General features: G+C 39.9%; 1 protein-coding gene across 1 annotated transcript; it reads right to left on the bottom strand.

Annotated features, from left to right (window-relative positions):
- Positions 1-1033: 1033 nt before the first annotated feature.
- Positions 1034-12817, bottom strand: nelfb (negative elongation factor complex member B). The gene is made up of 13 exons (XM_083526970.1): positions 12499-12817; positions 10430-10590; positions 8997-9096; positions 8675-8905; positions 8392-8577; positions 7800-7912; positions 7596-7698; positions 6737-6832; positions 6340-6482; positions 6134-6240; positions 4989-5130; positions 2988-3096; positions 1034-1485 (listed from the first exon to the last, which is right to left on the bottom strand). Exons 1-13 carry the CDS (start codon positions 12598-12600, stop codon positions 1336-1338), a joined length of 1743 nt encoding a protein of 580 aa, XP_083383096.1. The 5' UTR covers positions 12601-12817; the 3' UTR covers positions 1034-1335.
- Between the last annotated feature and the right edge of the window lie 100 nt (positions 12818-12917).

The raw sequence follows: 12917 nt of genomic DNA, 5'->3' as shown, positions 1-12917 counted from the left end.
TTATATATTACACATACAACACACACACACAAAAAGTTATATACACATTTGTATTACCCAACTGGGGTCTAACAAATGTGAATTATTTTATATTTGCATTTATTTGATTTTATTTCATCAATTTAATTTGTGCCGATTTAATCGATATACTAAAATTGTAGTGTAATTAGATTTATTCTATTTTATTTTTTATATACATTTTTTATTTAAACCTTCTTCTTCTTTCGGCTTCTCCTATTAGGGGTCGCCACAGCGGATCATCCTGCTCCATACCCCCCTGTCCTGTACATCTGCCTCTTCTACCCCAACCACCCGCATGTCCTTCCCACCACATCCACAAACCTCCGCCATGGCCTTCCTCTTTTCCTCCTTCTGATTCCTGATCCGCATATTTGATTTGACACGTTTTACACTGGGATGCTCTTCCTAACGCAACCCTCCCCATTTATCCGGGCTTGGGACCGGCACTAAGAGTGCACTGGCTTGTGCAACACTAATGGCTGGGTTATAGTTTTTTTATTTAAACCAAGCAGGCAAATTTTTTTTTTAAATGTTGATGTTCACTAATGTAAATAATAACCTGCATTAATAAAAAAAACAAAAAAAAACAAGCAATTTTATGTTTTGTATTTCTTCCCCATAACCGTACAGAAGTACGTACTGAACCGTAAATTTTGTGTACCGCTATTTTGTCTACTTTAGCATGGCAACAAAAAAAAACTTTTGCTTTGAAGCCTGAGAGAGTGATGCATAACCTAAAACTCAGGAATTCTGGGTTTTGTAATGATTCCTGACTGCATGTCCTAACAGGAGAGGACAACGCAAGAGAAGACAAAAGACAGCCAACATGTTTGTCTGTTGTGACCTGTGAGAATCAACTCCCGTTTAAAATTAGAGGAAGAAAATGAAAGCACAAACAATGCAGCACAGTTCCTCAGTTCAAGTCACCAGGGTGACCTTCTGTGGCAGAGATTTCAGATTAACAATTTTTTTGTTAATATTGTGTAAAAATGAACAAAACTGAAGAACATAATTAAGATAATTTTACATTTTTATTTATTTACAACTGAGCTTGGCTACAAACAATCCATACACCATACAGTCAGTCACAACGGTACTGTACATATACATAATCACTTTTAACTGATACAACAATGAAACCAAACCACATGTTAAAATACTCAGTCATAACAAAAGCTCTAGTCCTCAGCGGTGCCATTCTGGACCACGTGTTTTTTTAAAACGACCTCAGGATAAGAAAAAAAAAGCAAAACGAACAAATTACGCTACTGAAATGCAGCTGCGTCTCCGTCAGTCTCTGCAGGACTGTGAGGATCAGAGAGGAGTGGTGGGCGTGGAGGGGACGCTGACTGGGTGCAGTCCCAGGTCCAGGCTCGGAGCTTCCTCGGGTTCAGGTGGACTTCGTTTAGACGCCTCGATCTTTTCCAGCAACTGTGTGTAGAGCTCTTTTAACGGCTCACTGCTCTGTGGACATAAAATAGAGCAGGATTACAATGATGATGGGAAAAGCCGTTTTTTGACTTGTGTGCTTGCACTATATCCTAGAATAGCAAAGTCCACTAAAGGCGGTAGAGCATTTTCACATTTAGCTCCTAAACTCTGGAATAGTCTTCCTGACAGTGTTCGGGGTTCAGATACACTCTCCCAGTTTAAGTGCAGATTAAAAACATATCTTTTTAGCAAAGCCTACACATAACACACATAACACACATCACATCATAACCTTGTGCTCCAGAACATCTGATCACATGCACATTATCAACTTGTGCTGTTAATATTATGAACAGCAGCTACGCTAATTCCTCTCCACTGCTTCTCTTTCTCTCCCCATCCCGAGGCTTCCTGAGGTTTGGCCAGCTCCAGTCACGTCCCACCTCGTGAAGATTATGGACCTATGGATGATCATGGAGAAGTAGATGCCGAGTGTTTAAAGGCCCTGGCATGGAGAAGCTGATGCTGGATCTATGATGATCACAAATTGTTCTGTATTGTTGAAAGATTTATGACCAAACTTTTGATGTCACCCATATGAGGATGGGTTCCCCTTTGAGTCTGGTTCCTCTCAAGGTTTCTACCTCATATCATCTAAGGGAGTTTTTCCTTGCCACTGTCGCCACGGCTGCTCATCAGGGACAAACGCACACCATTCACCTTCACTGTTGTTTTCTGTAAAGCTGCTTTGAGACAATGTCTGTTGTGAAAAGCGCTATACAAATAAACTTGACTTGACTTGACTTGACTATAGACTCCTACAAAAAACTTTAAACAATTAGGAATTAACAAGCAAATTTGGGCTCTTCTACTTGACTGTACATAATCTGCTGAATTAATACAGTGTTCGTTCTTATTCTAATTAATAAGAATGTTTCTTTCAGACACAGCAAGTGTCGCAGCTCAAATCACAGCAAGCACATCAGCTCACACACCACTTTCTCTTTCTTTTTACACTACTCCATCTCCACCTCAATCATTAGCGCTGTTTCGTTCTGTCTTTGACATCGCGTACAGGACCATTTTTTAAATGGCAACATTACAATAAACAAAATTTATTAAACCTTTTATTCAAGGACCTATATTTGTTTCAATATTTTCCAGGCCTTGAATCCATGTGTCTGATTTCAAGTACTTTTCAAGAAGTGTGGGAGCCCTGATTAGACAAACAAAAATCCTTTTTTTTTTTTTAATGATGGTTGCGAAACAAATATGAAAAGCATGAACAATATACTGTATGCAATGTTTCTCTAGACATTGAATCATTTTAGTAATAGCTACAAAAAGCTTTGACTTTGTCAGGAGGAGGAAAGAAAACAGAGATATTACTTAATATGCAAAAACACCAAACACATGTAAAGCATAAACTTACCCTACTTCCACATGTTATAATAATAATAATAATAATAATAATAATAATAATAATATAAATGCATTATTAGTATATTTTTCGGGCTTGTCTAATGGAGCTGTACCTGCTTGGGTGGCTCGAGTGTTTTCATCAGTGCTTCCATGGAGGATGAGTGCACTTTCTGGTAAAGATGGTTCAACAAGCGTAGTGTGTGTCTGTGCACATTCTCCTTGCTGAAAATAGTGTTATACAGATGTTGTTAGTTAATTAAGAAAATGACGACAATAAGAGTCTCAGTCTCAGAAAGCTTTTATTCTTTCCTGGACAGAAAATAAGCAAATGTGCTTATAATAAGTGTTTAAAAATACAGTCTATATTATCCTACATGGAACAGTTTACTAAACATTTAAAAAAAAAAAAAAAGTAAGCAAATTCTTATTATTGTAATTTCCAGACTATTAAACGCACCCAAATATAAGCCGCACCCACTGATTTTTACAAAGATTTTTATTTTGAACATAAATACGCTGCACCAGTCTATAAGCCGCAGGTGTCTACACTGAAACTAATGAACTTTACACAGGCTTTAATGAAAGACAGTGTCTGTTACACGGCTTGTATCTAAACAGTAGCCGACCAAGAAAGTCATAGTTCACTGTCTTCCTCCTTCCTTTCACAACTATTTCTCTCGGGAGTTTATCTTTTGGCATCGTCGTGTATTTAAAAATCACCATCGGTGAAGCTTTTCTCCCGATGCCATTCAGCTCAGAACACAGGTGAAGTGCGTTTTTTTCATGCCCGGTTGTTTTCAGCGTGATGAATGATTCACATTTCCTGTACACAGTTCGAGTGAGCGGCAGGTCAAACGTCAGAGGAACATCATCCATATTTATGATGTGGTGCAGCCCGATTCAGTGGAAGCGCATCTGATTTAATATAAAGAGTTTCATTGGTTCACCTGAACCCGTTCTGCAATTTCATTAGTCTAATGTTATGGGGCTCAGTTTTTTGGTTTGAAGCTTGTAAAACCGGGAAAAACCCAGGAAAAATCCATAAATTAGCCGCTTCATTGTTTAAGCAGCGGGGTTCAAAGTGTGGGAAAAAAGTAGCAGCTTATAGTCCGGAAAATACGGTACATCAACATCTATAGTATACATCCCGAATTCCAAAAATGTAGGGACAGTGTGTAAAATAACACAATTATTTGCAAATCTCAACATGTCTCAAAAATGTTGGGACGGGGGGAAAAAAAAGTCTGGAAAAAGTAAATGTTAATAAAATTAAACAGTTGAAGAAATATTTTGCAACTAATGAGGTTAACCGAGGCATATTGGAAAACTGTTCGATGGTCAGACGTATCAAAATTTTTATTTCTTTCTGGAAACCATGGACAACACATTCTCTGGACTAAAGAGGAGAGGGACCATCTGGCTTTTTATCATCGCTCTGTTTAAAAAGCTGAAACTCTATGGGAGTGCATTAGTGCCTGTGGAATGGGCAGCATTTGGAAAGGCTCCATCGATGATGAATGGCTGAAAACATATTTTTCAGGGAAGTTCTTGCATATTTGAGCAAAACAATTCTAGCTGCATACTGCATCTATTTTCAATAGCATGACTTTGTAGTAGAAGAGTCTGGGTGTGGAACTGGCCTGCCTGCAGTCCAGACCTTTCACCATTCGAAAACATTGGGTGCATCATGAAACGAAAAATAAAAACAACAACAAAGGACATTCAGAACTTTTGAGCAGCTAGAATCTTGTATCAGTCAAATATGGGACAACATTCCTCTTCCAAAACATAAGCAACTAGTCTCCTCAGTTCCCAGATGTACAGTATACAGACAAAAGACGTGATGCTACACAGAGATAAACATGGTCTTGCTCAGACTTTTTTGAAACTTTTTTACAGAATGTCCGAACATTTTTGTAATTGGGGTTGTAAAATAACCGACGTGACGGCACAGATACATAAATGTGGCTGCCACAGGGCCCAGATAGAGACCGCGGGTCTGAGTTGGTAAACCCTGATATGAGTCACCACTATATATTAAGTCAACCGCTATAAATGTGTAAAGGAAGTACTGCAGCAGAGCAAAGCCCAGGCTTGTTCACTAGAAAACTGACCTGGAGGAGGATGTGAGCAGGAAGTTGTCAAAGACAGACGTGCAGAACTCCTCGTTGCCGAACTCATCAGATAGAAGAGTCACATGGCCGGTAAGGAGATGAAGAAAAATGTCTCCAAATGCCATATCATTGTATGTCTCAACTGCAGGGATGGAGAGAGATACACACACACACACATTACACGTAGGACCACTTCAGGGAACCACAGCAGTGATTTAATAGCAGTGGGTAAATATATAAAATACACATTTACTGTACTTGTCTGTATATTTAATAGGTGGTAACAGTAAATCACACCGGGAGTGTGCAGGAACATTTCTTTACTATACTAGATTACTTATAAATGGGTTCATATACAATAATTTGGGAATTATTTACTCCCTCCTTTTCTTATTTCCCAGTAAAAAGAGGTGTGGTCTCTGAGTATTTCAGTCCCTCTAAAGAAGGTGTGGTCTCTAAATCTGTCAGTCCCTGTGAAGGAGGTGTGGTCTATGTGTGTCAGTCCCTGTGAAGAAGGTGTGGTCTTTGTGTTCGTCAGTCCCTGTAAAGGAGGTGTGGTCTCTGTGTCCGTCGGTCCCAGTGGAGGAGGTGTGGCCTCTGTGTCTGTCAGTCCCTGTGAAGGAGGTGTGGCCTCTGTGTCCGTCAGTCCCTGTGAAGGAGGTGTGGTCTCGGAGTCTGTCAGTCCCTGTAAAGGAGGTGTGGTCTTTGAGTCGGTCAGTCCCTGTCAAGGAGGTGTGGTCTTTGTGTCCGTCAGTCCCTCTAAAGGAGGTGTGGTCTCTGAGTCTGATTTCACTCTAGAAGTAATGGTTTTAAAGTTCTATTTAAGGAGGTGTGGGCTCTGTCTATTTTTTAACAGACTCAATAAAATAAAAAAAAAGGTTTGTTTACTGTAGCTAATCAGGGTTGTCTCCAGCCGATCTTTCAGCTGTGGTCACTGTGCCTGTGCATTACAGTAAAGGGAGCATAGGCTCTGCATTTATCAGGTTTATTATTGGAGTGTCTGTGGGTCAGCCACAATAAGGAGGTGTGTCCTGCTTTTGCAAGCTAAAAGCTTTCTTGGAAAACAAAATATACAACATACATATTTATATCTCTAACATACAGTATTGTAACAAATACAGAGCATGTACCAGGAGCCATCTTACCCAGAGCAGGAAGCAACCTCTGTAGAGCATTCTTATTCCTCTGCTTAGCAATATGGAGAACATAATACAGACCCATCTCACACGCAACTCTGTTTTCCTGCAGATATCTGAGAAGAACACAAGAAAAGTAATAACTGGATAATAGACATGTAAACGTGGGTACACACTGTGGACATCATGTCTCCTTGGAAGGTGTGTGGAATTACCTGGTGAAGGTGTCAGGGAGGGTATTGGGGTAAGTGAGGGAGCTCTTCTCTTCACTGGGGAGCTTCTGTTCTACAGTGAATGTGTAATCGTCCACCACTATGGACATCATTGCTGGCAGGAAACGTGTAACAACTTCCAATTCCTAACAAACAATACGTGACAAACAAACAAAACAAATGATGCGTTCATTTCAGATTTCCATCACACACACACACACACACACACACACACACACACACACACACACACACACACACACACACAAACACACAAACACACAGTTTTACCCTGCAGTGACTGCGGAGGTTTATAAGCAAGAACCGCTCCACATTTTTATACAACACAGCTGCCAGATATAGTAATTTTATTAATATTATTATTAACTGAAGAACTTACCAGGCGTGGCTCTTTGAAAACCTGACTGTCAATCATGTCCCAGGCGCCCTGACCGAGACAGAGCATCCTGAGGAGTAGCAGTAGGTCTGGACTCTCCTGTTCATACACAAAAACTGCTTTAATACTCTGATATAGGGGTGCAGTGGTATACGCATTCGTACTGATCCGTTTTGGTACAGGACTTTCACGTGTACCGAATGCAATCTTTGTTTTACGTGCGAAACGAACATATTAGGTGGTGAACGGAAAGTTCTGTTTAGTCTCGTGCGTGAAATCGACACTTCCTGTCAATGTTTTTGCCACAGTCTATAGATTTATTTGCGTTTTATGTACAGCTCATGTATCGAGGGAGTGAGAGAATGAAGGAAGGATGGAGGGAGGGAAGGATTTCATTTATGAATAAATAAATCAATAAATATCTTGTGTTTCTTAAATGAAGACGTTGGTTAAAATATGTTGAAATAAGTAGAACAGTTTAGTAGAACATATCTTTAGAAAATTAAATATTAAATGTAAAAAACACACACAAACATACACATCTGTATTTCCCAAATGGGGTCTAACAAATTTAAACTATTTAAATAAAATTCACTAAATAGGAAGATTTAATTTGTATCTATTTAAAACATTACTCAATTTAAATCATTATAATAAAGTGTATTGCATTAATTTTATTTGAATAAATAAGGCCTATTTATTCGAGTTTGACCTCCCTGAAGAACATCTGTATAAACGTTCGAATCAATGCAGCCTTGTATATATCAAAAGGCACAGATATATATATATATCTCTTAGGCACAGACACAGGCTCGTTTTCGACCACCACCATTATTATTATACTCTGATCAGGAACTCGTACTCTGGGCAGGGCATCCTGGCTGAGCAGCTCCTGCAGGTTCCTCACTGTGCTCAGGACAAGTGTGTTACTTGCAAACGGATCACACAGGATCATAGAGAGGTCCCTGTGAGAGACAGCCGTACACAGAATGACCACAGTGCTGGAAAACGTTATTGTGTACATCAAGAGCAAACTGCTTTGTCGCTTTTATTGAACTGGTCGTACCCCAGCACTTGCTCCTGGCCTTTCTTCATACTGTCCAAGAAACCCTGCAGCTCTCGGGCACGCTTGGCATCAACAAACTTTTCCCTGATGCAGGCGTCCAAGCACCAAGTGAACTGCAAATAAAATCACATGCATTCTTTTACATCTAATTTAAGGTTTTAAGCACTGAAAATACATCGATTATATTCTCTTTTTATTGTTAATATTTTTTGCGCTAAAATAGACATGTAGACTGAACAATACATCTCATAATAAATTGGATTCATGAAGTAACCACCACGATAAACGGGGGATTACTGTATATCCCTTTATGACTCATGGAAACGTCATGAACCAGATCGGCCACAAGGTGGCAGTGCAGTGCAGTGTTTTGGATTCTTTAAGGCCTCAAAACATTTCTTGGCGTCTGCAAACAACAAAGCCTCAATATGCATATGCAAAAATGTTCTTCGCAGTAAGTAAGAATTATAACCCAGTAGGTACCACTACAACCAGTTAAACACATTTCTGTCCATCAATGTTGCCCGCAGCCGTTGTTTTGCCAGTTTCAGACTCAACACTGTTACTGCTGAGGTGGACATCAGCTGCTCACCTTGTGGCAGGGGTCGACGGAGCAGATCTCGCTGACGTCCAGATCGTGCAGGGACATGAGGAGCTCGGCGCGCAGGGTGCAGTAGTGCACGTTCCGTGTGCGCAGGAAAAGTGTCCTGAGGAATTGCAGCACCATGTCGTACAGCTTGACGTTCTTCCCGATCATCTGGGTGAGCTTTTGTACAACCTGTTACGAGATTCACATTTAACCCCAACCAATTCTCTGTTTCAATTCTTCAACATATCAAAAAAACGATGCGTTTAATGAGCGTGGCGGCGTGTACCTCTCCCTGTCGCCGGGTTTTAGGAGAAGGGCTGAAGAAGTTATGTAGGAAGGAGAGGTCGCTGCTTAAGAGCGCAGACTCTTTCTCCACGATGTACTGCTTGAGCAAAGGAGAGACCTCATCACCAAACAGAGCCTGGTTATCTTGCCAGATCTGCCTCTTTACCTCCACGGCACAGACTTTATACAGCTCCTTATCAGCCATCACCTGCTTCAGCTTCTTCTCTGGAACCTGCATGAACAGGACAAAAGAAATAAGACGGAAGCGACAGACCCACATTAAATCGTTAATACCAGAAAACACGACACCATTCGTCTCTCACCTTTGGTAAATGTTTCATAACCTGCATGACCACCGGCTGAATGGATGGCATTTTGACCAGCGGAAAGCTCTTGTCGAGAAGTTCCTCCAGCTTGTGGTATCTAAGTCGGATTGAATATACACAGTGTTCCAGATTATTATACACATGCCACTTTTGTTCGTGTGTCCAAAACAGTCAGTGTGTGTGAAGATTTTTATTTATTTTTTATCCCCAATGTGGATGTTATTACACATGTAAAAGAACTGACGATATCAACAGCTGTATTGACATTCTTAGACCATCCAGTGTAACACGCCATTAATCAGTGAACAAAACAGTGTGAAATTGGTCTTCATGTGTTTCTGAGCCACTGCAAATCTTTCTCTTTGTGCGCTTTTTTTTTTAGAAGTGGATGAAATACAGCTGTATGCACATCTGCCAAGCTTCAAATATCTGTTTGCTGCTAAGCAGTGGCTTTTTTTTAATAGCCACCCTTATAATACTTCTCTGACAGAAATCTTTCTTAATAATAATAATAATAATAATAATAATAATAATAATAATATACCTTGAGAATATAAGAATAATAATCTTGTGATAGTTTGATGATTTCTTTTCGGTTTCTGCGATAAATAGTAACGATTCCTCGAGTAACGCCAATAAAAAATAAAATAAATGTATTGAGGCAAATTATTGAACCACACACGAAGCATTGTGTTTCTTCACGGACCGTTATTACTGACGCACCACTCGCTTAACTCATAAACTCAGAAAGTTTCCAAAGTTTACTAAAACATAATGAAAATACTGTACAGTGCGTTTACCTTTTTGAACGTTTTTTTATTGATTTTTATATATTTATTTATGATTTTTTTTATATATATTTGTTTCTACATTTTTATGTAATATAACAATTAAATGCACTAAATAGGTTTTAGTTTTCATAGATATTCTTGTAGGCAATTTCAGCAATAAAAACGTAAATTTTTCTTTTTCTTTTTCTTTCAAAACGTCTTATTTTCTCTTGTGTATTTAGTATTACTCTTTAATGCTGGAGGTTGGAGCTCAGTGGTTAAGGCATTGGACTTTGGATCAGAAGGTCAGAAGTTTAAATCCCACCACCACCAAGCTGCCACTGCTGGGCCCCTGAGCAAGGCCCCTCACTCTCCCCTGCTCAGTTGTAATTCACTCTGGATGAGTGCGTCTGCCAAATGCCAAAATGTGAATGTAATAAAGAAAAAGTATTTCTTATCTGATTAATGGATGGAATAATCGGCAAAATACTCGACTACTAAAATAATCGATAGCTGCAGCCCAAAATCAAATGCCATGCCAGTGCACTATTTCAGGTTTGTCTTGTAAAGATCTAGAAGTGTAGATCTTGTTTAAAAAATACAAAAATAAATAAAAAAGAACCACAGGATAATGTATCATTGCAGATGTTGTGCTCTTACCTGTCCTCATCTTTGCCTTCAGCAATGACAGCAACTCGCTCCATCAGCTTCTCCCGGAGCTCGTCAAACACAGACTGGTGAAACTCCAGCCGAGGAGTGCCGTGAAGATCGAGGAAAGGAAGCGCAGACTGCAGTGTCGGCAACAATATACCATTCTCCGTCTGCACAGAACCATATCAGCTGCTGTGGTCAAGCAGAACCTTACATAATGAGTTTTATCCTTCTGATAATATTAAATCAGTGACTAAATCAATTCATTTCAAAATACCATCATCATCACACTACGCATATAGGAACCATCAATATTACAGAGAATCTCATACAGTTAAAATAAGTTCCATTAATAAAGCAAAAAACCCAATCAACACGATTCAACAAGTCTCCTTTCACTGTAGCCACAGCTGCACCCCTGAAGCTGGACTGCAGCCCACATACATCATCTCTAGCAGAAGCATCAATATCAATCTCAGAAAATGACTTTGGGTTTTTCATGCATTTTTGTGTATTTTTCATGGGGAAGTATAAAGTAAAGTATAAATATACACTTTGACCGTTTTGGCCGACCTTTCCTCACAATGTCCAGCTTTTCTTGAAAAACTCTTCTGGAAAATGGCCTTGTAAATGTATCAGAGACCAAATCAATCTAATTTTCAGCCACGTGGAATCAAAAAGCTGCGATTAAATCCACACAAACATATGCAAGTGACCTCTCTATCCATCCAGTCGAACGACGTGAAAATGCCGACGTTATTGTGTGCCTGGTTAAAGCAACAGCTTCAAGCAACATGTACTTTACACTACAGGCGCTCGAAGTGCTGATTCTGAAGGCCTCATGGCAGATTTCTTTGACTCTGGTAACACGTGAAGAAGCTCACACTACTTGGAGCAGGGCAACTAAGAGAAAAGCTATGAAATAATGCGACTACTGCGAATAAATTTCAACATATTCATGAAAAAACTAATTAAAACGTAAGTCAGTGATTCTGATAGTGCTTAGGTCAGCAGAGAAGGTCTTCCTGGCCCTGATGGTCCGTTATCGCAAATGTCAGTCAACTTGATCCATGCTCGGAAACACAAACATTTGTGAGAGGATATACAGTAAGTAACATTTTTCAGCATGTTTTCTTTATGCTTCAGTATGTTAATCGCTGTTCTCAATGCTACTATCAATTAGTATTTAAAAAAATATTTAGTGCTCTCGTCGTCGTCTTCTTCTTTCGGTCGTCACAGCGGATCATCCGTCTCCACACCCCCGTCGTCTACATCTGCCTCTTTCAAACCAACTACCTGCATGTCTTCCTTCACCACATCCATAAACTTCATCCTTGGCCTTCCTCTTTTCCTCCTTCCTTGCGGCTCCATCCTCAGCGTTCTCCTACTGATATACCCCATGTCCCTCCTCTGTACAAGTCCAAACCATCTCAATCTCACCTCCCTCATCTTGTCCACAAAAAAACGTCCTAGATGTAATAAACTCATTTCTAATCCTGTCCATTGTCATCACTCGTAACGGAAATCTCAGCATCTTCAGCTCTGCTACCTCCAGCTCCACCTCCTGTCTTTTACTCAATGCCACTGTCTCTAAACCATACAACATCGCAGGTCTCCCCACAGTCCTATAAACTTTCCCTTTCACTCTCGCAGATACTATATGCTTTGATATACATTATTTACAATAGTTAAACATATGCAATGTTAAGCGAAATAAAACTAAGTAAAATGAGATTAGACTTTGGATCAGATTTATAATGTTTAGGTAGGTTCTAGATTTTGAATCATCCCGCCCATATTCTCTAAGCCCCGCCCCTATACTCAGCAAATATCGAGTGATTGACAGGAGGCGCATCCAAACCAATACGTTTAACACACGTTTCTGAAATCCACGTCTTGATACACTGGTTTAAAAAAATTGATCACTGCACCTTCAACGTGTCCCGTTTAAATGAGCCCGTCCGAGCAACGCATCAGTTTCACATCTCACACACTTTTTTGTGTGGAAATCAAATCACTTATAAAGAAAAAGTCTCACTGTATTGCCACAATGGAACCAGTGTGCTAATAACAGTTACCTGAAACTGGTCAATAGCTTTCAGAGGCTCAGTGCAGTTCGTCAAAGTTTCCTTCAGATCTTCGCCATTGGAAATCCCGAGCTCAGGCAACCCGGCGAACATCTTGCGCTGACTGTAGTTCTGCTGTCCTGCAATACTTTTACTCTACACGCTGATGCGCGTTGGAAAAAACGAAATAAAAAAAAGACACTCGCCGAAAGTGTATTATTTTAGAGCGCTTTGCATTTACACGCTTCCTGAGCGCGCGACAAAACCGACCGTGTAGCCCTGACCTGCCAGATCAATAGTTCCGCATGAAAAAGGTTCCTACATATCCAGTATTAATGCACCCTCTACATTCTTTTCTGCTGTATTTACTGTACTGTACTGTTTGGTCATGTAGACATTTTATAAATATAATTAAAGTGTAAGAGTAAACA

The sequence above is a fragment of the Silurus aristotelis genome, assembly GCF_946808225.1.
Source record: "Silurus aristotelis genome assembly, chromosome: 23".
In the NCBI taxonomy this organism is placed as follows: domain Eukaryota; kingdom Metazoa; phylum Chordata; class Actinopteri; order Siluriformes; family Siluridae; genus Silurus; species Silurus aristotelis.
This window is presented reverse-complemented; position numbering and strand designations above follow the sequence as displayed.

Bases quoted from the DNA above. Each gene is read 5' to 3' on its own strand.
- nelfb (XM_083526970.1), bottom strand. From the start codon at position 12,600: ATGTTCGCCGGGTTGCCTGAGCTCGGGATTTCCAATGGCGAAGATCTG. The intron at 8,578-8,674 runs GTACACGCCGCC...ATCTCGTAACAG, and splicing joins AAACCCGGCGACAGGGAGAG to GTTGTACAAAAGCTCACCCA. The intron at 6,833-7,595 runs GTACGAGTTCCT...GTGTATGAACAG, and splicing joins GCCAGGATGCCCTGCCCAGA to GAGAGTCCAGACCTACTGCT.